The 25,304-nt window shown below is 41.4% G+C and overlaps 1 protein-coding gene and 1 long non-coding RNA gene across 3 annotated transcripts; one reads left to right on the top strand and one right to left on the bottom strand.

Moving 5' to 3' along the window:
• The first annotated feature begins 743 nt into the window (after positions 1–743).
• LOC134452274 (uncharacterized) lies at positions 744–3,020 on the top strand. The gene is made up of 4 exons (XR_010035417.1): positions 744–966; positions 1,510–1,559; positions 2,388–2,461; positions 2,794–3,020. It is a non-coding gene; the product is annotated as an uncharacterized LOC134452274 (long non-coding RNA).
• Positions 3,021–6,719: 3,699 nt separating this feature from the next.
• fam76b (family with sequence similarity 76 member B) lies at positions 6,720–24,224 on the bottom strand. 2 transcript variants are annotated; one of them, XM_063203854.1, is made up of 11 exons: positions 23,730–24,224; positions 22,208–22,272; positions 22,063–22,117; positions 21,571–21,726; positions 17,277–17,464; positions 13,314–13,364; positions 10,766–10,843; positions 10,423–10,476; positions 9,948–10,083; positions 8,794–8,895; positions 6,720–8,234 (listed from the first exon to the last, which is right to left on the bottom strand). In XM_063203854.1, the coding sequence occupies exons 1-11, from the start codon at positions 23,814–23,816 to the stop codon at positions 8,145–8,147; spliced, it is 1,062 nt and encodes a 353-aa protein (XP_063059924.1). In that variant the 5' UTR covers positions 23,817–24,224; the 3' UTR covers positions 6,720–8,144. The 2 variants fall into 2 exon arrangements, with proteins under 2 accessions (XP_063059924.1, XP_063059925.1); XM_063203855.1 differs by lacking the exon at positions 13,314–13,364.
• Positions 24,225–25,304: the final 1,080 nt, after the last annotated feature.

Raw genomic sequence — 25,304 nt, forward strand, 5'->3', positions numbered from 1 at the left:
GATCAGCGAGTAGCCTAATTTATCCTGACTGAGACTATTACTGTGACAAAGACAAACGTTTCATGCAGCATTGTCATAATGCATTAGCCTACTGGCCTACTACAACAAGTTGTAGGCTATGCCCAGACATGCCCAGGCAGAGGCTCTAGTAGGCTAGTGACATGAATAATGGCCAGCGGTTTAATTGTGATTTAATTATTAGAGGGTTCATATTTTCAGTAATTAAGTCTTCACTATGTGAATCTCAGCGTGCAGATCAACTTCTTTCCATTGTTTGACACCTTTGTCCACCATCTGTTAAAAATAACTTATAAGGCCTACTTTGGATGTGTCACTCTCAAAAACAACCTTTAATTTTAAGGACAGAAAAACAACACTTAAGCCTGGCTCAAACTACACGACTATCGCGCCGATTCTCGGCTGAAACCCCCCCTTACGACAATCGCTGGAACGTTACCCCCCAGGACCATCGCAAGCGATTGTCGGGGAAGATTTCCTCGTCGTGAGCGACGTTCTAAGATAGAACTTTGGCAGCTCAAAGAGTCGCCGATCGCAAATCGTCGATATCAAACAGTGTTTGATATTTGCGACTGGAAATAGAACGTCGGGCATTAGTCCTTTTTCCATCAACGAAATAATTCGATTAAATGTGACGCGCATCAAGAACGTGATGCGATACATGTGATGGAAAAGGGGTTAAATCGATTCAGCGCCTGTTTTGTCGCATTAAAATAATTCGCTCGAAATAGGTGGTTCAGGGTTAAGTTGTATCGCATCAGAAGTGATGGAAAAGGTTAATGCGATACAGACTGGCCACGCAGGCGCAGATGGTATTGGTAAAACACAGCGCGAGCCTTCAAATGTTGTTGTTGAGCCGCTCACAGCTTCCCATTTCATCTATTCTGTCAAAAAAGCAACCAACTGTGATCACCGCCGTGAATAAAGCCACAGTTGACAACGGTAACGGTAAGTTTGTGTGCCTGTATTCTTCCAAATGTCCCGTATTTTTGAAGTATGTGTGTGTGATTGGCTTGTTAGCTGTTTTTAGCAAATAAGATGACGTTAGCATCTTGCTGTGTGTTGGAGGAAGAGAAGGCTTAATTACATGAACTGTTAAATCTGGCTAGTAAACCAGGCTAAATTAACCGTGACTAGTAACTAGTAGTAAATCAGCTAGTCGAACAGCATGTTCGTTCGTGTGGGCAGTGCATAGATGTAGAGGAGGTACTGCTACCAAATATGTGGACATTATGTTCAAGATCTCAGGTGAATTGACCCTCACTTGTAAACCTTCCTGCATTTATCGATGTTTTGGCAAGGTATGGAAACTCCACAGCTAACTAACAACCTATCCACCTATCTAGTGATTAACCATATGAGTAGGCCTATGGACGTGTGACTGGAAAGCTTGATGTTATGACCTGTATTTAATTTAATCTCTAGACCAACACACGCTATGATATCCACATGCAGTCTTTTTTCACTTGTTTTCTATTTGTTTTATTTTAGGTCTCCAGCTAAGATGGAAAAGACCATGAGTTGACAAGGTTTGAGTACAGGTAGAGTGATATGTTGTGTGCTTCCTTGTAGGGGAGAGCGGGGTATTTGTGGGACATTTTTTTTTTTTTTACAAGAGAGAAATTCATGGGGTAAAGTGAACCACCACTGTTTAAGCTGATAAAACATACTTTTCTGCTTAAAAACAACGTGTTTACATTCCAAAAGCTTCATTAATAGCCAGCCACACATTCCAAATTCAACATTGTAGGGGCTGGAAAGATACTTTTTTTCCATCTGTGACCTCAGTGGCTACACGCCCCATCTCTGTGAGGGGTGTTTTACCGGTATTCCAGATTGTCTTCCTGGTGTAATTACTTCACTTAATAGCTTTCCTACGGGCCATAAGGGCCAGATGAAGATGGCCCGATATAGGCCACAGGTTGCTGTGAGCTAGCCTGGGCGAATAGCCGACTGTTGACTCCGTCAATGTGCGGAGCCAAAATCTTTGGGTGGAGTACATGGATGGCATCGCCAGGCTAGCTGTGAGCCTCTGTGGAAGGTAATTTTCATGACAAAACTACATGGTGTCATAATTGAAATAGGAATTAATGATAACATGTCTGTGAGCTGTGGAGAAGAGTATTAACAACATTTAAAACTGTACTCAACACTACAGACTCATTTTTCAATATTGCATCTTATCACAATTCTGCAGTTTGTGACTTTTGGCCAATCAGTGCCCCCCTAGCATATAAGCTTAGTCTTTCAATCAATTACTTTATTTAATACTCATTCCTTGAGCGAAATCCAATCTGCCTCGTGTTCACTTTGAAGCTGCTCATACATGTCTAACAACATGTCCTTGTGTACATGTCTTTGTATGTCAGTTTTTTCACAGTATCAGAATTCCAGGGCAGTCCTCCTCCCGTCTGAAGATATGTTAACGGTGGTGTAGCCACAGGTATGAGGTTCACTCACTAAGGCAATGTCCAAAAATGCCCATGCAGCTAATACAAAGACATAAGGAGTTTTATTTGTCACTTGCCTAGTATTACTGGAGTAGAACATCCCGTGAAATTGGAGTGAATTACCTTTATGTGCAAGGGTTGTTATAGCAGACATGACATTTTGAAATGTATGTGCTGGGTATACATATGCTTGAACATTCCACAGAAAAAGTACAGTAAATAGTAACATTGGTTACATTTCCCCTATCCAGCCATTTTCATACACCATGGTACCTCCTTGAGTAAAACCTGAACTGGTCTAATTTCTTTATATTTGTTCATTCAGATGGGTGTGTGGAGACTGTGAAGATGGAATTTGCCAGTGCTCTACAGCTCCAGCCCTTAACCCTCTGCACAATGTTTACAATGTTGTGGATCAGTAATATACATTTAGCTGATGTTTCAACTAATATGACTTGCATGCAGTTAATACATACTGCTTTCAGTCCCTGAAGCAATGTGGGTACCAACAACACAAGAAGCAGCCCCATGTACAGGCATGTCATGAGTCGTGTTCAATGTAATCTTTTTTCTTTTTTAAATAAACATTTACTATTATGATCCCAATGTTTCTTGTGCCTGAGATCTGTATGTAGTTTTACTATTTGACTTCTCGTTGTAGTGCTGTCTGTTCACTGAAGTTGCACACAGGAAAGGCCAGAACAGGTTTTAAGTATGTGTAATTTATTAATGTATTGTTTTTTACTTCATACAAATGCACACAGCCATTATTTATCAACTACTTTCAATTGCAGAGGAATTTAGCTGTACAAATTGTGTAGTTTATTTACAGCTCTGGTTTGTACAAACCAAACGAAACAGTCTTTGCAGGCATGCCATTGCAATAACCACAGCTGCATCATGGAAGGCCCGACTCAGCAGCCGATGGTGGGGGTCCCTGTCAGATCAGGTGTGTCCATGTTCTGAAAAGTGCAAGACAAATGGTTGGACAGGATATGTCAGGACAAAGGCCACTGGGCTCAGAATAAGATGCACAGTTCTTGTATAACTTGTAAAGTTATTGCTTCAGAGGTGTTGTCCATGTAAAATGATGGTGGGTAGCCTATGTGATGTTTTTAGAAGTTGACGTCAGGGTGGCATAACTACTGCCTAGTTATTACATGAGGTTGGTACATTGATTGTACAACACCTGAAGTTTACATGGAAGGTTTTGCATCCTTATACAGCAAAAAAAAAAAACATCCATACAGACATGTGAAACGTCATAGCCAACCATACTAAAACGGTAGCAATCTCAAGATGCCACTTGTTAGGGTGGAAGTGTAGGCTTCTTAGCAATTAAACAATGCAAACGTTTTGTCGATTAGATGTAGCATGTTTTTTAACCGTAACTTTGTTGTTTCTGACTGAGCAATATTCGCCAACTACAGAATAGATCGCACATTACACAACTGAATACAATAGAATACATGTTTGCAAATGTAATAACTATGATGGTTTAACTTACCGGGGTGATCGAAGTTGGTGGACCTGAAAATGACGTTCCTGGCTGCTATTTTCCATTATGCAAATGCACTATGCTCGGATATATGCTGCTGCTCGGGACGGTTGGGGAGAATAGAACGTCCTGCCACCAGGTCGGGCGTGTAGAGTAAGCTAAATAAAATCCCATTGGTGGTATTCAGAAATGAAAAGTGTAGCCTATTGAAAGTTAGTAACTCTTTTCCGTGAGGCTGACAACAGCGCGAGCAATGAAATTCTTGCTGCTGACCATTCTAATTCGCTACATTCGTCGCATTTTGTTATGGAAAATCATCTGTCGAGCCAGAATAATGCGCATCAGCACGTTTATTGTGACGTCATTTTAATTCGCTAGAATCGTCCGGTTTGATGGAAAACCAACCGAACTCATCCTGAATCGCTTCAAAGTAATGCGATATAACTTTTAATTCGCTACAGAATCTGATGGAAAAAGGACTATTGTCTCGGTGGCTGCGAGCAGCGACAAGATTGACAGTTGCGATTCTCTTCTAGTGTGCGGTGAACCCCGACGCCAAAATCTGACACACAATCGCTAGTCGTGTAGTTTGAGCCTGGCTTTAAAGCATCGACTTGTTTGGTCCCATGGCCAGCCTATCTCTCAATGATTCTGGCTGGCACTTTAAACAATCTATAGACCTAGTCAACAAGTCCCTGGTCCCACTATTTCACACCTTTGGTTTCTACGAGCTTTCCAAAGGCCTTTTCCAAAGATTGAGACCATTCTGGTCATTTGGATGACAGTAATTAAATCAGAGCCTAGACAGTTGACTGTTGAAGGGGGATGTGTTGATACCTAACTGATGAAGAATAAAAAAAAACAAAAACAAAAAACAACAACACTATATCATCCATAGGCTACTGGCAAATGTTGCATTCACTGACAAAACACATTCCACACCATCACAAGTAGTTGCTATGTGAAATTTGTTCAGCTTTGTATGTGTACCTTCCTCCCTGTTCTACAACCCATACAAATAGGCTACCGTTTACCACTTCAAGTGATAAACCCTGCTAAATTGACCTACAGAAAGAGTGGTAAAGCTGATAATTGCCAGTCCATACTTGTTATTTAGCCCTAGTTATTTAAAGATTTCAGGATCTTCTATTTGATGACTTACCATTACATGAAGGTTAACTTAACCTGGTTTCAGGCCTAGACTACTACTGAGCCAGGTTCTTGGAACACTCAGGTCAATGACTCAACTATATACTGTATTAAAAAAATCTCAACGCATGTCTCAGCATGTTTGCATGGTCATCCATTTTTCTTCCTCAGAAAACTGGCATGCCTCTGACAAGACCATGTTGTTCAGACTTTGGAGCATGGAACAATTACTTTCCATGTTTGTCATCCCCACCTTCTGAAGGTCCATCCACCTTGTCCTTTTTAAGACACAGTCTGTTGGTTTTATAGGTTCTTACGCAATACCTCTCCATCCAAAAGGATGTTTTTTTCTTGCTCAGTAAAGGTGATGTTTTCGAAAAAGTTAAGCAGGGCCAGCCCCTAAACCAAACACCACAGTTAGTGTTTAAATTCTGTGACATGGGCCTCACACATATGCTGTTTGTGCTAGTCATGTTATTTAGCCAGCCAACTAGTTTTCCAGTTAGTGATTAAAGGAGGAGAGGTAGGGGGAGTATGTCTTCACCTAAGGTTCTGATGTAACAAACTATATTTATTTATTGCTCTATATTCTTTTTCACATACTCACAAATAGGCATTAGCTGACACACCACACAAAAACTGCAGGAATTTGAAATATTCATAGATATTGGAAGAAAGAAATTAGGTCACATTAAATAGATTCCCTGACGCACATTTCACAGAGGTGTACATGGGGTCTGGAGCCATGTCTGGCTTTTATTTATTTATTTTACCCAACTGCAGTCAGACACCATTTCTTATCCTCATTAAAACCAGAAGCACAGACGGAAAACTTATGCAACTTTATTGCCTTCGCTGTACTGAATCAACAGAGCACTTTACACACACTAACCTTTCTTGACTGATATGGAACTTTTTTTTGCTCTCACTGCTTGGTTATGAAGAATATGTTGGCAATTTGTAGAATACATTACTTCACATGAATGCACATGTAATGCCAAAGTTTTTTCCCCCCTCTCGTTGCTTGTCAAAATACAAGTATCTGAAGCCAATTATTCCAACTGATTAAAAAGGGCAATTAGCTATCATTTTGTTCAAGTGGCATTGTCCACTCAGCACCTCCTTTAAAAGAAGGTTCTTTGTTGAGAGAAGAGCATTCGAGACAATCTGACCATTGAGAGATAATATGTTCAACACCACGCTGATCCCATGAGAATGTAAGTTAGACTTGACTTAAATTAGGCTTTAGGCACGCTCTGATGGTGTGGTAGTCGGCTTACCACTGGACTGTTTTTAGCATGGTGCAGGCCTGATAGAGGAAAATCCTAAGCCTGAACTTTTCAGTAATGCTTTTAAAAATTTGTAAAGCCTTCAGTAAATAACGTAATTTCATTGTCCTTGCAGACTTGTGCATATGAAGAAAGTGACAATAAAAGCTGACTTGACTTGACTAATTTGACTTGATATCAATGTAGACATGTATTATCTATTATCCTGGTTACAGAAACTCTGTGCCTGAAACCTGGTAATTAGCCTGAAACTGATCAGCCCTGTGTGGTGTAATGAGGTGAGGTGGTTTTGTGCATAAGAGCATTGAGGTGCAATAAAAGTTTTCTTATTTTTATTTTGAAATGATCAAATACTTTGTATATCGCAGTATCACATACAAATGCTCAAATAAAAGGGAAACTTGACTCGCCACTTTGCATGTTTGTTTCTTGAATAAAACCATTAAAAAATAACAAATAAAACATACTTTTTTAAAATACTATCATACAGATCCAATTTCATAGTACTGTGGATGTGCCTATTTGTGCCAATCACATACACAGAAAAATATATGCAGTAGAGTCGTCCAATATAATATCCCTGGGTTTGGAAGTAGTAAAAAAAATAAAAAAAAAATACGATGACGACGACTCTTGTCACCACAGCAACAAGATCGTCCCCCAGTCCGCACAGGGAGGGGGAGAGAGACAGAGAGACAGAGACAGAGACAGAGAGAGAAGGAGAGAGAGAGAGAGAGAGAGAGAGAGAGAGAGAGAGAGAAAACATATAACCGTGTTCTGTACAGGGCAGGAACGAGGTGTTCAGAGAGAAAAAAAATAAAGACAGAGAGGGAGCGAAGTACTTTTATATAAAAGTGTTTCCTATTGGACTACTGTTTAAACTCTGCCTGGCAGTAGAGACACACTAAAATCCACCATCATAAATACATAAGGCTGTCCACAGTAAACAAAAACAAAAACCCAACGCATGGATATTTTTAAAAATAAAACAAAAAGAATCTAAATGACAACAAAATAATATGGTAATAATAATAATAATAGGATTTTTTTTTTCTTCTTAAGTACAATTCCGTTCAGGATTCATGCAGCTATACAATCGTCCCACTCCCCACAGAGCGCGTTCCAGAGATGCTGGAGGATTGTGATGATGGTATAAAGAGTAACGCTCACAACATCACCAGTCTCTTGTGAGCCGTCGTTGCATACAAGGTCCTGGGCCAGACTTTAAAGTGTGCCGGGGGTGGGGAAACCTCCACCTCCAGCTCTCCACGATTCAGGAATATGATTAAAGACGTATGAATACATGATTTAGGTGAGAGAACCAAAAGAAAAAGGAAACGCACTGAGGGGGAAAATAAAATAAAATCAAAACTCCTGTGCATACGAAGTGTTGACAAACATGAATATGTGAATAAATACTAACGGAAAACCCCAAAAAGAGACTGTGTGGATGAGCCTGGTTTGCTGCTGTCGTTAAGAGTCTACCAAAATATTTGCGTTCTTCACCAACAACACATACCGATCCGAAAAAAAAGTGTCAGCAATTCCTTGAAAATCCGTAAAAAAATGTTTTCAGAGAATCTACAATCCGTGACAACTGGTATGTGTGTTTGAGGAAGGAAAAATAAAAAGGAGAAAAATAAAAAGGATCAAGCATAGGAAAGTGTCCAGAGGTCTGGCCTCTTATCTCAAAGAGATAACAGAGTGAGATGGCCGACCGTCTTCTTGCGCAGCGCTGCGTTATGGCAACAGCAAAGAGCTTCCAGAGCGGTCAAACTTCTTCCCTTTGGAGAGCGCTGCCACCTGTTTCATCAGCTCACGGTTCTTTGACTGCCAGGGGGGAAAAGAAATGGAATTAAACAAGAGACCTTTCAACATGCTCACAATGGTTTATGGTGCCTTCATCCAACAGCATTTCTAATATTACCTCTGCCAAGGAGGTTGTGTTTTTAGTCGCGTTGGTTAGTCTGTCCGTTTGTTTGTTTGTATGTCTGTTTGTCAGCAGGATAACTCAAAAAGTTATGCACGGTTTGGATGAAACTTTGCAGAGTTGTTGGAAATGTCAAAAGGAACAGGAGATTCAATTTTGGTGGTGATCCGGAACCAGGATTTTTGAAAAAGATTATTCACCATTGCTGGCCAAGAAATCTAGAAGGGGCGTCTAGTGACTACAAATTGAATTGAACAGGGCAAATTTTGACATCCCAGTTTCTAACGCCAGAAAAAGAAGGCAGACAGAAAGAAAGTACAGTGTAACATAATCAAATGCTCTATCAAACCTCTTCCTTGGCGAAGGTCTGCACTCTCTGGGTGCATTTCTGATACCGTTTTCTATTATTATTCTGTTTCGTTTTATATTCTAAGTGAACATTAGGCTAATTGAACGTACCACTTGCTGTTCCATGGCCTCCTTATGGGCTTTCTCCATGTTGTTCATCTTCACCCTCATGTTGGACTCCTGGTACTGGAAATCTGCCTTCAGCTCAGTGAGCTACATAGGGTGAGAGATAACATGCAACATGAGTAAAATTGATCCCAGAATATATATTTAAGCAATATGACTTCTACAGCTTCGACTTGTATTTTTTCCCCTAGTATTTACATGGAGACCGTCTGACAGTTAATATAACAAAACATTGAAACACTACCTTCAAATTAAAATCCCAAAACATAATAAATGAGGAGGCCCATGTATCACAAAACCATGTGATTATTATACCACACACCACCAGGTGAAAACAAAAAGAATGATCACATTTTGTCGCGTGGGTCTGATCATGAACCAGTTTTGCCATCTTTGTTGAGGTCTCGTGCCGTGAGCCATATGGCTCAACAAGTGTCCTTCACTAAACTGCATGGACTACGGCCATAATTGAGAAATGTGGCTTTCTAGCTCAGTTAGCTTAGTATCTTTACACAACCTGCAAGGCACTGGCATCATTATTTGAAATACCAAGTCCATTTTTTGCTTGCAGAAAATGCAAGCATGTAGAAATTTCTGGCAATGTGTGGTTACATTCGGTGGTGAAACTAGGCTACAGTACAGTAGTCAGATTGCAGGCATTGTGCCGCCAGTGTATTACTGATGCATCGCCTGTTTGTTTGTTTGTTACTTACTAATTCAGTCATTGTAGCTTCATTTATTCACACACACTAGAAAGAAAGCATTGGTATTTTATTTAACAGACTATTAGCATGCCCGTTGCTCTGAGAACAAGGAAATAGCTGAGATGACCAATCACAGCGCCTGTTGTCTGAAGAGGTTCCGAGTGCGTTTTTTGCATCGGCAGGATTTTTTGAGGTGCGCAACAACACGAGCAGAGCCTCTGCAAGGGAGGCATGCCGTGCGCAGAGGTTATGCGTTGTGACCATAAATCAGGCTGAAGACATTCACAGGGGGCCAGGTTCGAGTTCAGCCTGGGACATTTCCCAACCTATCTATCTCCATCTCTCCTACCACTTCCCTGTCACAACTTCCCTGGCCCATCCGATAAAGGCACTAGAAGCCCAATAAATAAATAAATGAATGACTGCAAACCCGACCTTTCTGTCCTTCTCGAGGATGGTCTGGTCCCTCTGCTGCAGGAGTCTCTTCAGTCCCATCACCTCCTCCTTCAGCTGGCTGATCAGGATGAAGTTGTCCGTGCCTCCAGAGTCCACAGACTGGGCGATCGAGCTGCTACAGAGTTCACCACACAGCAACACCCCACACACACAAACACACCATGTGGAGGGAGACACAGACAACCGCACTGTCAGTCCAAGACAGGACATTGGCAGTTTTATATATATCCATCTATATTTTTTATTATTATTATTATTATTATTATTATTATTATTATTATTATTATTATTGGGAGGGTTTTCAAGATGTACCATTTTTTTTTTTTGGTTAGTGGTGCGAGCCTTATTAGATTGATATTATTTTGATGTGGCGAAAGTAATCATTACTAGAGAATGCATCCAAACAACTAACGTAAACATGAAATGATATACATGGAAAAAAAAAACACTTTACCTTCTGTAAAATGGTCCGGAGAAGTCGCCAGTGGTAATATCAATCCCGTAACTTCTGTAACACAAGTAATATTATGCCAGATTTTGAAAACTTTTCTCAGGATGTTTACAAAAAAAGGTATTGTCTAGTTTGATCACGGATATGCCTTGTCCCATTTTTAACTGGTCAGTTACGCTACCAGTGTATTGTGATAAATCACTGTTTACCTGCAAAACTAGTCCCAACAAAATCGGACCGTAGATACTAAGAATTTTAACCGATAATCAGACTAGGTAATTGCTAGCCTCCGCTGCTATAGGAATTCAAGGACTTCATGAAAACAGGCATACAAATGATGCTGTACCTGTCTCCATTTGATGGCTTCAGTTCTAGTTTTGGTTTCTTCTTTGGAGTTTCCTTCTGAATGGAGGATGATTTGTGGCTGTGGTAAAATGATGCATCACCATTAGTTTGTTTGTTACAAAAACAACACAAATGAAAAGCAAACAAAAGACAACAATCATGAAATCGTATAGATTCTCATTGTAGATGTAGGCTTTCATCATACATCAAATAATCAAACTGTTTCCAACCACAACCACAAATTGTTTGCGACACAAGGGTATGATGATGCAGTCATCAATTCAATGGTCACTAGGCCTCATTCAAGAACCCAAAAATGCAGAACAGGTTAGAAACTCTGACATGGCAATCTGTTGCCTTGTTAAAGTGGCAGTCTTTTAAGAATTATGTTAAGGGGTATGCCACTATTTTGGGGCTTAATACGGTTAAAATCATTGGCTGGGGTTTATAAAGGTGGTAAAGTGTCTTATTTTTCATGTTAAGCGTTGTCTTGCTTTAAGAGAAGTTAAAAAAGGGAATATGTCGCTAAGCTAGTGAAAGTCAATGCATCCGTGTAGCATGCTACAATGCTACATGGATACATTGGCTGGATCTCAAATGGCGCACTTGTGCACTTCGGGCACTATGTTTCAGTGCGTAAGTAATACGGCATACGCACTGAAACATGAACACTAAAGTGCACAAGTGCACCATTTGAGATTCAGCCATTGACTTTCACTAGCTTAGCGACATATTCCCTTTTTTAACTTCTCTTAAAGCAAGACAACGCTTAACATGAAAAATAAGACACTTTACCACATTTATAAACCCCAGCCAACAATTTTAACTGCATTAAGCCCCAAAATAGTGGTAAGCCCCAAAATAGTGGCATACCCCTTTAAGTGGGTCCATCCATTAGAGGTGATGTTTAATTCAATGTGTTCTGACAATTATCCCACAAACACTTAAGTTCTAACTGACCAGTGACTTAACGGTGATATAAGCTTACTTGACTTGCCATATTAAATTGTATCAGATGACAATAATTGTTAAGTTTCATACAGTGGCTCTCAAAGGATTTAAAACACAACTTTCCAGGTAATACGTAGCAAGAGTAGGACAGATGCACGGTAGTTAATGTAGCGGTACACAATAATCAACAAATTCATCCTAATCATAAAACGTGTTAAGCAGAAATGACAGGCATTCTTGCATCTTTCCATTTAGGCTTAACTGATTTCTTCATGTTTCCCGTGTTATGAAACAGCCTGCGATTTAATGCGTCATTTGCACTGTGCAGTGCACAGCTCTGCTTCGTGAGACACATTTAGTGACTCAGACAACAAATTAGTTCAACCATTTCATTTTTCTGCAAAGAGTTAGTCTTAAAGGTTAGTTAACACACCAGTCATGTTAAGGTTTAAAACTCAGCGAGAAGCAAAGGTAAGCCGCACAAAGATAGTAGGAATTAGGGATTTGGCAGAGAGTTAAAGAAGAAGTAGAAAGGCAGCCGGCTAACTAGTTTCACACAAAAATGTATGTGTATACTCACACACTGTAAAACTTTCAAAACTAATCAACATCGAATTTATTTTCTTGACTGCCTAGCAAGCACATTTTTGCCAATTAATGTAGAAATTTAGTAGATTATCAGGAAATGTGGTTTATGTCATTGCAGTGCCTGCAATCGCACCGTAGGTCAAAGATCGTGATGTGAACCGACTCGCGAGTTGAGAAAATCATTACAGCTCTACTGACAACTTATTCATGAAATCACTTGTCAAAATTCCACAGTTTTTTGGAACACAATATGTTGGTACACAAATTCAGTAGGAAAAATAACCCTTCGACAAGCCTCGCAAGAACAAACCTGTCAGTAAAACAGTAGTTCTTGAATGAGGCCCATTTCAATAAACAAACATTGCTAAAACAGTAATACCAGTGTTTCCCCTAAGGTTGTCTTGTAGTAGCCAGCTCCATGCATGCCATTAACCATGCAAGGGGTGGCTCGGGACCAATTTTGTAACGGGTCAGTGACGCTTTTTAGTTGCAGACATCAGGTGGTAGAACAGAAGCAAATGCCAATAAATTAATTCATAATTGGTCATTAATGTACAAGCAATGAATGTGCTTCTTGGCTAAATCAGTAAAAGCAAAAAATAATAATAATGTAATGTATTCAATTGTTGCATTAGCTGTGGTCACACCAACCTGACTTCTTCTACTACAAAAACGTCAAAAACCCTCATATCCAGTCAATGGTGACTTCTGCCAACTCTGAGTCTTATTTGGGAGATTTTAAAGATTGGGTGATGGTGCATTAACGCAGTTAATGCAGTGCACTGTACGCACTGTACAAAAATGAAAGGCACTACTAAGACTGCCATTTTGTCAACGGTGGCTGTGCACTGCTACTGAATACTGTACATGTAGGGGAAACACTGAATAGGGATGTGTTGATGTTCTAGTATGGCTGAGAAAGCCTCTTTTTTTCTGGATGAACATACTGTACTTCTCAGAAACAAATGACAAGTGTACACGTTTCTTGAGTATCAGCATTGGTTCCTCACCTTTGCTTCCATAATCCCTGCTCTTGCTCAGGACTCAGGCTACCACTAAGCCTAGGAGATATTCCACAGGGGGGTAGGTAGGGTGAAGGAAAGGGAGAGAGAATGAGAGAGGGCAGAAAAGGAGGGAGAGAGAGAAAAAGAGGGAGAGAGAACACACAACTGAATGCAACTGTGGACTCTCTCAAGTCTCTCCCGAAAGACACGGCTGCTCCACAGCACCCCCCCCCCCCCTTCACTGGCATGATCTCTCATACCAGCTCTTCAGGAGTCACGGTGAGGCATGTTGTGCATGTTCAGATGGAGGTGCCCCGGGCCAAGTCGTGGCCCTTGTTTTTTTCCATACACTCCCTGGTCCCCCAGCTCGACCTTGTATGATGTATGATAGTGCCGAGTTGGAGGGGCACTGTGAAACTCAAAATACGCGTGCCATTAATGGGACAGCAGCACCGTGGTCAGCAGTAGAAGAGCTGCATGCCAACAGTTCTACTGCTGCCATTCCAAAGGACATTCAGAGACCGCACACACACTCACATACACAGGTTTAGACTTGAGCTATAAGCCACTAGCACCCGTGGGTTTGTGTTCGATTTATAAAGGGTAAGGGGAGTTGTCGCACCGCGCGAAGCGGTCATAAGTCGGACACATACCCATGGACTCAAGTGGCTTAATGCTTATCTAACACTGTTGCAATGACTCGTTGACAAGATTTCTTTAAGAAGTGCTGTAATAATTGTGAAAAGTGAAAGCCCATTGGGAAACTCCAACTCCCATTGTCGTTGTGACACAGCACTCCACAGCACACAAGTGAACACTGCACACTGCACACAACGAAATTGCATTTATGCCTCACCCGTGCGAGGGGCAGCCCTCAGTGGCGCCCCATGGGGAGCAGTGCGGTGGGACGGCACCATGCTCAGGGTACCTCAGTCATGGAGGAGGATGGGGGAGAGCACTGGTTGATTACTCCCCCCACCAACCTGGTGGGTCGGGAGTCGAACCGCCAACCTCTGGGATGCAAGTCTGACGCCCTAACCGCTCACCCATGACTGCCCAATTGGTTGATTACCGCAGCAACTTTACTTTGCTACAAAAACTCAGCATGGCGAAATATATACAGGAATGAAACCTCTTTGCAATCACACTGATACCCTAACCACAGATAGAACAAAGATGTGCTCTTCCTGTATTATCCCTACGCCAACTGCACCAGAATCTGGCTATCAACTTAGACACTAGTGGTGTCAACAATAATCGATTCGGCAATGCAATGCGGGGCATGGACAATGAAATTCAATGCGGCAAGTTCCATAATCGATGCAGCAATTTTTTAAAATTTCAATTACTTCCGTGGATATTTCGGGAGCAAATTAATGTTAAATTAAATAAAAACATTTCAAAGCATTGAAAATGGCAAGACTGGTACAGAAAACAGACAATAAAATGTTGCTCAGTATCCAACTACTTGTATTGCCTCATCATTACTGATGAAAGATTTGCTTTGCTTTCAGTAGAAATGTAATGCATTGTAGAATTAAATCGAATCGAAACCTCCAGAATAGGGATGCAAATGATTAATCGACTTAAGATTAGTTGTCGAGCAAGAGGTTGCTCGATCAAAATGTATTAATCGCGATTAATCGCTAGAGGGCGCTAGAGACTGTTGAGTAGTTCTAGTTCTAGGCCTATTCAAATCCATGGTGCACAGATTTTATCTATTAAATCGTCATTGCAACTTCTAGAGTTCTTGTGGGTCTTTTGGCGATGTGTACTTGAATCTGTGATTATGCCAAGCCCAATGGTGTAAGTTGTTACTGTTTGAATTATGAGAAAAACGATCTTGCAATACAGGCAAATGTCACTGCAAGCAGCATTTCACTGTATGGTTAAGCTTGCTATGTTAGCTTAGCGTGCTAACTAGCGAAATCACAAACGTAGTCATTTCAAATTGTGAGCTGTAATTTTAATCACTAACACCCTGTCAGATATCAAGACTAGTATTAGCTGAACTGGGCATGGTAATATATGACCATGCATGAACAGGAGCACCATCTGTTCAATTCCAGGTGAATCCATGTTAGCTGTAAGTGTTGTTGTCATAGCTCCATTCATTCCCAATGGAGCCTGTTAGCTTATTAGCTCTTCTTACAGACACAGGAAATAGCTTTTTTTTGTTCAGGAACGAACTTTGTTGACATTACTATGCATTATGGACAACAACACACCACCCAAAATATAGCATTTCTTTATTTTGAAGCGTATAAAATTAAAATGCTTGTGGTTGATCATTCTGGCTGGCACACCTATATGCAGACAAGTTCTGAGTCTAATCACGTTTCACTCAACGTTGTCTGTCATCATATCTCAGGCAACAGCAAGGCGACATAGAGGGGGCATGGGGCTACTAGTTCACTCCTGGGTGAAACCAAGCAATGCCCCCCCAAAGGTGGTGTGGAGATGCCATAGAAAACATGTCTGCTTTCTTTTCCTAATGCATAATTACTTGAGGAATAATATAAGATAACATAATACAATATGGGCTAAATGGTCATAATGTAATTCTCAAAAATTAATTTAATATAACAATATAGGCCTATAGTTTTTGAACTCAGTGTTTTAACTATTTAGCTGATATTTTAAAAGGCCCTATGAAATTCAGGTGAAAAAACGCTGCTTATCAATTAATCGAAAGTCGATCGATAACACTATCAACTAATGATTAATGAATTAATCGATAATTTGCATCCCTACTCCAGAATCGTAATCGAATCGTGAGGGCAGTGCCAATGCACACCACTATTAGACACAAGCATGCAACTTAACCGCATGCAGAATGTTCGTTTGGAATGTTGTGCGTTTGCGCCTGATTTACAACGGCCAATCACAATCAAGAACCAGATCGCACAGTGTGAGATAGAAAGCCGACACACATCAAGCTCTTAAAACATGGAAACAATGTCAGGTTGCTTAATTTCTTGCAAGCAACAGAGTCTTGAAACAGTGCTTGTTTCATAATATGCAAATTACTGTACAGCACATACAACCAAATCAACTAGCCCAAACCAGTCATGAGGGAAGAGACAGAAGAGGATCTAGCATGCACAGATGTACTAACAAGCAAGGTGCCAAAACTGAGTGAGTCACATGACAATCAAGTACATCAAAAGAATTGCATTTTGTCCCTGTGTTCTGGAGAACAGCAAGACCACTTCGCTTGTCAAAACAGCAAAGAGCCACAGAGTACAAACAACTTAGAGGAAAGCCAGCGACAAATGATGCAGAGAACAATAACATCACACAGACAAATCCAGACACTTATCTGTAGTGAGTAATAACTATAGCTTAATGCTTGTGTTGGCTAAGGCAGCAGTGTGAACACAAAAGACAGTAAAATACGAAATTTACGAATAAACAAAGTTTATCATCCTAGAATACCCACCCCTCTTCACTAAGTTTGCTTCCATCCCAAAACAATAAAACATTCAGACAAAATGTTTCAGTTGTGTGTGTGATCAACCCGCTAAGACCTTGTTAGTAGCTTACAAGCACCACACCGTAGGTCTGATGATTGTGTTGTCGTTTCACTACTACTGGTGCGCACAGGTGTCAATCCCCATTTTTCCCCAAGTTGAATCACTAGGGAGTGCTTAGTATGACGACTCTACTGGTCATAACATGCAGTTGAACAGTTTGAACTGTATATGATATGTCTATGGTTGGTTGCACAGCTTCGCCAGTTTGGTGTCAAGAGTGTACTTTTCATGTTACGCTCTGGCTTGCCAGGATACCAGAGATGGTAATGAGCAAGTGGCTTACTTATGGTGTGTGAACTGATGCAACAATGCTGCTGCTACTGCTGCTGCTGCTGGTACAAGTGATTGATCCCTCTTGTGGTGGATTCTGAATATTAACCCATAACAGGCCGTTTTGGTTTTGACAGAGGAGATGATGGTGCGAGTGCCTTACTTGTGGTGCGAGCTGCTGTGGCGATGCTGGTGGTGGTGGTGGTGATGGTGTGGTCTCTGGTGCTCCTTCTCGCTGAGCGACGAGGAGTTGGAGTGGGACGAGCCGAGGCCTTTCCGCTGCTCCTTGGTCTTCTGCAGCACGCGCCGGTAGGACAGCGTGCACAGCCAGCACAGCAGCTTGCCATCCACCTGCACACACACACAGAGGCAACCACCCAGAGAGACATTAAACACAGCAACAGGGGTGCTGTGACACACACTGCACTGAGACGCCATACAAATAACAGGCAAGTTTCCCATGGGGACCCAGGTTTGAATCAAGCCCGTGTCATTTCCAAATCCTAACCCATTTCTCTGTTCCCACACACAGGGTTCTTTCCATTACCCTGACTCCGGTCCTCCCTTGCGCTTGTGGCCTCCTGATGACTTCGGCAACAAATGTTTATTTTATTTTATTCATTTTAAAGGGACACTGTGCAGGAAATGGTCAAAAAAGGTACTGCAACTATGCTGCTTTTTGAAATTGGGCTGCCCATTGTCAAATTGATCTTTATATCAAAGTTTACTTAGTATTAAACAAATATTTTCTAGTATGGTCCAAGTAGTCATTTTTGCAGCTAAAAATGGCTATTTTTGGAAATTCAAAATGGCGGACCATGGAGAAGATCCCCCTTTTCATGTATGAAAAGTGCAATTTTTCCAGTCATTATGAATACTTAAAAATTGATGCTGGTGGTAAGTATTCATGAAAAAGGTAACATTAGTGGATGGGCAGCATGAATTCTGGAAATAAACAACTAAAAATCTCACACAGTGTCCCTTTAAGTATGCTTTGGGGGCTTTTGGGGCCTTTAATATGACATGGACAGTGTGAGATGAGACAGGGAGTGCGTTGCAATATGCAACCTTGCCTCCTCCACTTGCGCTTGTCTCCTCGTCCCGCCTCCTGGCCCCTCCTCCGTGGAGAAAACGATAAAGTTTCCCAGCTGTCAGCCTAGCCACAACAACTTTTGAGGGACTGTTTTTCATTCACCATCCCAATTGCAAATGAGAAAAAGACTCAACAATTCAGCTTTTGCAAGATATTGAAATATAATGCTGTTGTCAGTGATGTCATCATGACATACTACTTCCTGGTACGAGGAGAGAAGCAAGTGGGGGAGGCAAGTGGAGGAGGCAAGGTTGCATATTGCAACGCACTCAGGAACTGAGCAGGGGAATGTAATAGGGTAGGGCTGGGAAACAGCCCAGGCCGGACTCAAACCAGGGTCCCCATGGGCATGCGAGCCCAAATGTGGGGGGCTTAGCAGGACAACAGAAGTTTAATGTGCTATCTCACAAAAGCGCAATTCAAAAGGTCAATTTCTCATTTGCAATCCACAGTCTTTGGTCAACCTAGATTAGCTGCTCACGCAGGCCTAGAAAATGAACCTTCACTACTCCAAACACAAGTAGCACGACTGTAGATCGTGTAAGGTGGCAAAGTGAATTGGTTACGCTTAACTTGACGTGAAGCTGCATAACACATTCATAGCAGCTGTTATACACTTTGCATGAAGGATTCAAGACTGTTTCATAAGACATTCATACAGGGATTAAAGCAAAAAAAAGTCATCTGACTGAACTTTTTTACCGGTTAGGCACCCGATCGAGTATCACTCTGTAACCCTAAGAAAACCAATGTAGCCAGGCTTTGCCCTCATAACGAAACATACACTGGTTTTATGCAAGGAATGGTGCCAGAGCCAGCACTAGGCATAGGCAGACAGGGCAGTCGCCTAGAGCAAAATAGACCTATGTCTTGAGGGCGCCAGTAATACCAGAAAGTGCCACAAAATCAGAACTTCAACCAACATAAAACTGTACAATTCACATTAACAATGAATATTCATTATACACTCAGTAGGCCTGTATACACTCTCAGTATGAATGTACCTGTAGGTACTAGATCAGATGTGCTCACAATCACATGTAGTCCTACAATGCTATGTTTACATACCGGTATGCCAATTTCTAAATACAAGAAAAAGGAAAGAGGGAGAGGGGGCAGGCCTAGGCCACCAGATTGACTAGAACTGGCCGAGAATGGAGGGATAAAGGATATATCAGACTGCAAACATTGAACTGCAATTTGGGGCATGTTTTGGTTATTTCCTCTTATTTCTACCCATTGTTTATGAATTGTTCACAACATTATGCAGAATGGATTCACAATGAGTGTTGCTTCAAAATGGTCTAGCTGATATCACAGAATTATTGACTTGGAATTGCAATGCATTGATAGTGATCCCATTATGTTTTTTTTTGTAGTAGTAGTAGGCTATATTTTGTCTTTCCCATCAGAATGGGCAACTGTTCTGGTGAAAGCACTGATGTGCATTGCTTGCAGTATTTCTGACATTTAAAAAATAATGCACTGGTCATAGTAATCAGAGGGAGAAAACTAGTTATTTGTTAAAACTGGTTTGTTAAAACTGGTTATTTTGTATGTTTTTCACTATTCATCCTGTTACAAATAACTTGACGTTGACGTTTACAAACAGGTGCGGTAGTCTACCTCTTGTGTTCTACCGTTTTGAAAACCTATGGCTACCGGTACTTTTTTGCTTCTCGATGTGCGGTGACAGGCACACGCTTACCATTGATTTAAAAAACGTCCCCGATTCCTACACGCACCCGTGTTCTCTCCTACAAGCTGACACGACCCAAGCAGACACGACACAGTCACATACATACGTCTATCGTTTAACGAAAGTAACACACTTTCCCAAGCTTGTCGCGTAACTTTCCACTCGAATCAAATCACCCACCTATCAGTCCTGAGTGCGCAGTGCGCAAATAACTGAACTCAAACGAAGCGTATAGTCCGAGAAGATGCGCACAGACGTTGAGCCACTCAAAAACATGCACACACACAACTGTTGCTGCACACTATTCCAGTTAGCAGAGCCTTGAAACAAGCCTTGAAAGTGAAACAAACACCGAAACGGCATTTATTGACCATGAGTCCACCCATCAGAACACTGCTTCCCAGAACAAGACATAAAATATTGGCTCTGCCAGGGATAGCCTCCGAGACCCCTGTAAAATGCAACCCATTTTTAACTTATTTCTTAAATATATATCGGCAACAACAAAGTGAATATGCTATGATTACAGATGAGACTGTAAATTGTCATAAAGACAACTAGAGCTAGTTCTACACGTAGCTAGTCAAACGCGCTAAACTTTGAGGATGAAACGCATGGTATTACGCATGGTATATCCTAGCTAGCTGCCAATGATAGCCGTTCCATTGGGGCTATGAATAATGTAAGTAAAGGTCACAATGCTTAAAAGGAAAACCCTTCATGAAAAGGACATCATGCGCAGTCGAAGTAAACTATTCTTTTTTTCTAACTATCCGCCACGGCAGGTGCAATGATAATGGAAACGTGTCCTACCTTCTTCCAGCTATGCATTCCATGCATATGCATTATTAGCCCATATTGGAACATCAGTCCAATTCGTTTAATGATTGTCATTGCACTTTAAAGACATAGTATTACACTTATTTTCTTTTCTGCCATCAGCAACAATGTTGGCTATTTGTTTTTTTAATCTCTCGCGCTGCGCCGCAACTGAATTGTTGACCGCTCGTGTACTTTTTTTTTTGGAACACGGAAGACGATGGCTCAAAACTACTGAGTGAATCTGTTGTATGACACCACCGGTGGTGGCGTGTATAACTAAATCCGTACACCAAACACACCTTTCCTCCCCTTCTCATGACCAGGAGTGCTCTCGATTTGAGTTCAGTTGGAAAGTAAAAATTGTAAATTAATTGACATGAATTATAAGGACGGAAATCCGTCCAAACGAAAATCCAGTTGACGGAAATCCGTCATAGCGACGGAAAACTTTAATCCCTGCATTCATACCAAACCTTTCATAGACATGGAAGAAAAGAGAACAGTAACTTGTCAAAATCAGTAATCATTGAGGGTTCAGTACAAAACCTGCAATGCTGCTTTGTTTAACTTTTATTTTGACAAGTTGCTGTACTTCCGTCCGCTAGGTTCATGAAAGGTTTGGTATGAATGGGTCATGAAATAATAATGAATGTTTCATGCAGAGTTTATAACAGCTGCTATGAATGTGATATGCAGGAGCATGTCAAGTAAAGCATTCATCATTGAATTCAGCAGTGCCCTTCACAGTTCCATGGTGCTCAAAATCAAAACCAAACAATTTTCGTCTAACAAAGATCCTTTGACAAGGAATTTACCAAAGACATAATTTGCAAAAGAGGTCACCTTTCGCCTGCCCTCCTCTTTCCTGTCGAAGGCACACTGCTGTTTGCACTGCTCGCAGGTCTGTGGGGGTCCATACTTCTTTTCTGAGTTTGTGCAGCGCTGACATTTTGTACCGATGAACGCAGCGATGATGTTACAATACTGACAGGGCTTCGGCTGAAAGGATGAACATGGACAGACAGAAACGGAGAGACAGGCACAGACAGACAGGGTTAGCATTAGTAAGCAGATCTCAGACATACCACAACACAGCTGAAACATAAGTACACCATGTGAGGTCATCTACAGAATGTGAAATCCCTCCGTTAACTCAATGTTTTATTATTACCATTATGATTTTTCATAGTCTTTGATATTCTTTCATTTTAAAAACAAAATAATTCTGTGCATATCATTCATGCAGCTTATCCATCCAAAAGTTTTGCCCAATCACATTACACACATTTATTAAGATGACAAAACTAAGGATAGAAGATGAGGAGGATTACTTACCGTCCCAAACTGTTTGACATTCTGGGCACACTTTTTGCAGATTGTGTTTGTTTTGCTGGGAGGGGAAAAAGACATTTGTTGAGAAATCAAATGTTTATAAAATATCTTGGGTCAGAATGTGACTCAGGAGAAAACAACAAAATACCTTTCTTGCTGAAACTCTGATCTGCAGTATGTGCATTTTACAATCGGATGTGCAATTCTGCATTCCTGTATACAAAACAAGAAAAAGCCATACATCATCACAGGTTATTATTATTACTGAGAAGTTTGCATTGACCTTAGTTACTTGTCTTGTCAATCAAGCAGCTAAAAATGCACTTGTACTCGTGTTTTAGTTTGTACCCGATAACACTTTGTTGCCCACAAACCACCTCTACAAGATCACCAAACGCCCTTGGCTGAAAAGATACAATGTAACCTCTTGCAGAGTTTTGTTCTTCCTCACATCAGGTGAGAGAGAGAGAGAGAGAGAGAGAGAGAGAGAGAGAGAGAGAGAGAGAGAGAGAGAGAGAATTCGGAAATGAGTGGCCCCAACTATGTGCGCAGCAAACCAAGGGCTCGCATGTTTTCCGCATGTTTTGTCTTGTGCCCTCGTCATCGTTTCAAGGCGTAAATGCTGGGCACCAGCGTGACGTCAGAGTCTAGTGTAAATAAATCTGCGCCCTCCTGTGAGTGTAAAATGAGAACTTTTGACTGTCAAAGAGATGCTTCTTATGTTCCCATGGACGGTACACGTGACAGCATAGGCTACTGTTGACATGTTTGTTGAAAACATGGACGTTACAGGACATATAGTTTGGATACAACAAGAGCCATTTTAACACCAGTGATGTGTTGGCGTTTGGCCATGACTACGTGAAGCAACGTATACTTTTTGCTGGTCAATCTACAGAGCTCTGTTTTACATTCTTTTTTTTCTTTTTTTTTACAAACGTGGCCATTTTAACAACAGTGCCGTGCCAACGTCAGCTCTCTCGTACAATTCCCACAACACCAGAGTCGAAAAGCGACACTGTCGGAGACAGATTTAAACTCTGAATACCTACACCATCGCCAGTTGTACTGAAATTGATTTCAAACATCAATGTGCACATATTGCTTTGTACAAGTGGTTCTATTTTTCACAATTACACGTGCAGTTGTGTACCGCCAAGCCGATAAAGTTTTAGATAATGTTGGTGAAGACAACAAGTTTGTTTGCAGCTGACGGCGAACGCAGGGATTTGAAAACAAAAGAGAAGGGACGAACACTTCAGTCAAAAGGATCTTCAAGAAAAAACAATATTCAAACATAATGACTTATCGAACAAAAACCCTGACCGAAATTATTTAAACATTTCGTATGTGGATAGAGCGTAGACAAGCTAGTCCATCATCCGGCAAGTTAGCGTACAATGCACATCCAAGCCAGCTAGCACAGCCAACCATTTGTCCTTTCCATGTACACAGCGTGCTAACCCTGGAGTAGCTTTGTTGCTATTTCCAGCCTGTAAAACTGACATTACATAATCTGATAAAAGCTTATCTTCTCCACAGGGGGGTGATTGAGTTGTTATGTGACACTCTCGACAAATCCGTAACATACGAGTGTTCTTTAAACATGAGAAGATGCATGAATACGTTTCCAGAAAATAAGATACACGGGAATGCCCATAGATCCAAACCTTGCACAGTTGTTGTCCCTGGGATAGCTCCTCGAACGGATATCGCTGGTTACACTTTGTACACGCGTAAAGGGCCGATGTTGCCATTCTCACCGAAAAACAAGACAAGCCAAGTCAAATTCCACGATTGTCAGAAAAACAGCAGACCGACACCAGTCAGTCTCTCGATTGTCTGCTCCGGCAGACACGATAAAAACCGACCTAAAATGCAAAATTTAAAACTGAGGGCTAAGTTTGCTATGTAGACAGCTACTTTCAGCTAGCTACGCTATGCTAGCTTCCTAAACATCCAACGCTATGTTGGTAACCGAATGTTGTTTTTTGGATAACGTAGGCTGTTTACTTATGAACATCTAACCGGATTGGCACACACAGTACCACGCCGCTAACATAATCGCTACGTTTCAATTAAATAGCAATATCTTGGTTTAAGATCCTCTGTTGTTTTCCCTTTCTCCGTCTTCGCGTATCCGCGTCGTCACGCTGGCCGGAAGCAGCCAGCAACGACAAAGGATAGGCTAGAAAGCCTATCACCGTCCACCTATGGTAGGCGGCAATGGGCATTTGAATAGTTGCAGCCAATCGCATCACAAGAGACGCTTCTTTGAAATCCAGCCAAGCCAACCCTGTGTTCAGTGTGAAACGCGCACGATGCGACTTGTTACTTACGGGAGTGGGAGCTCAGCTTAGATGGCATTGTGCAAGATTTTCCCTAGTCCTACAGATGAATCACAATTTCCAAACAGCTAACACTACTCATAAGAGGTGCATGGGACGCCAGACAGGCGTGGATTAATGGATAGGCGGCCTAGCAGGGCCCAAGGGGGCAGAGGTCCCGAGGGAGAAGCTGAACAGAACCCTGCCAGCTGCCACACACACCTCAAATCTTTAAAAATCATGAATACTGCACATAACAGCAGATACTTGTAGAAGTAATAGGGGAGCTACCACACATCAGCATTAAAATATTATTATTATTAGTATTATTATTATGATCCTGCATGCCTGTAGCTCATTTCCAAATTGGGTACATTCATCATTGTTTTGAGTTTTGAAGGAGAAAAAAAATCTGTTCTTGAGTCAGCTCATCCTTGTCATGATGCTCCATGAACATGTCCTGAGGTCATCATCAGGCCAAGAGAGCAAAGCTACACTAAAGAGCAGTCTTCGATCTCTTTTGTACTGGTGGCCAGGGGTCGGAAATGTCCATCAGCGAGGGCAGAGGGCAGCCAGCCCATGACCCTCGGAGCTGTGACTGTCTTTACTACTGTGTGACACAACTCCCTGCACACCACAACACAGCTGCCCCATCATCAGGACGATACACATGTATACAGGGCATCTGTCATACAGGCTGCAAGACGACCTCACTCTGGATATTGGCAAGTAAAGAAAAAAAACAGTTCACATATGAATGCAGAAGTGTTTAATTGGCTGGCTAAGATGAGAGCATGTCTTAGGAACCATGGGATTAAGATCTATGTATATGTATGTAATATAAAATCATTACTGCATGCTAATTAGACTTATTTTGTCCTATGAACGCATCTGAACATGTTGGTCCTGTGACAGTTC

Source organism: Engraulis encrasicolus, chromosome 7, assembly GCF_034702125.1.
Source record: "Engraulis encrasicolus isolate BLACKSEA-1 chromosome 7, IST_EnEncr_1.0, whole genome shotgun sequence".
NCBI classification, from domain to species: Eukaryota; Metazoa; Chordata; class Actinopteri; order Clupeiformes; family Engraulidae; genus Engraulis; species Engraulis encrasicolus.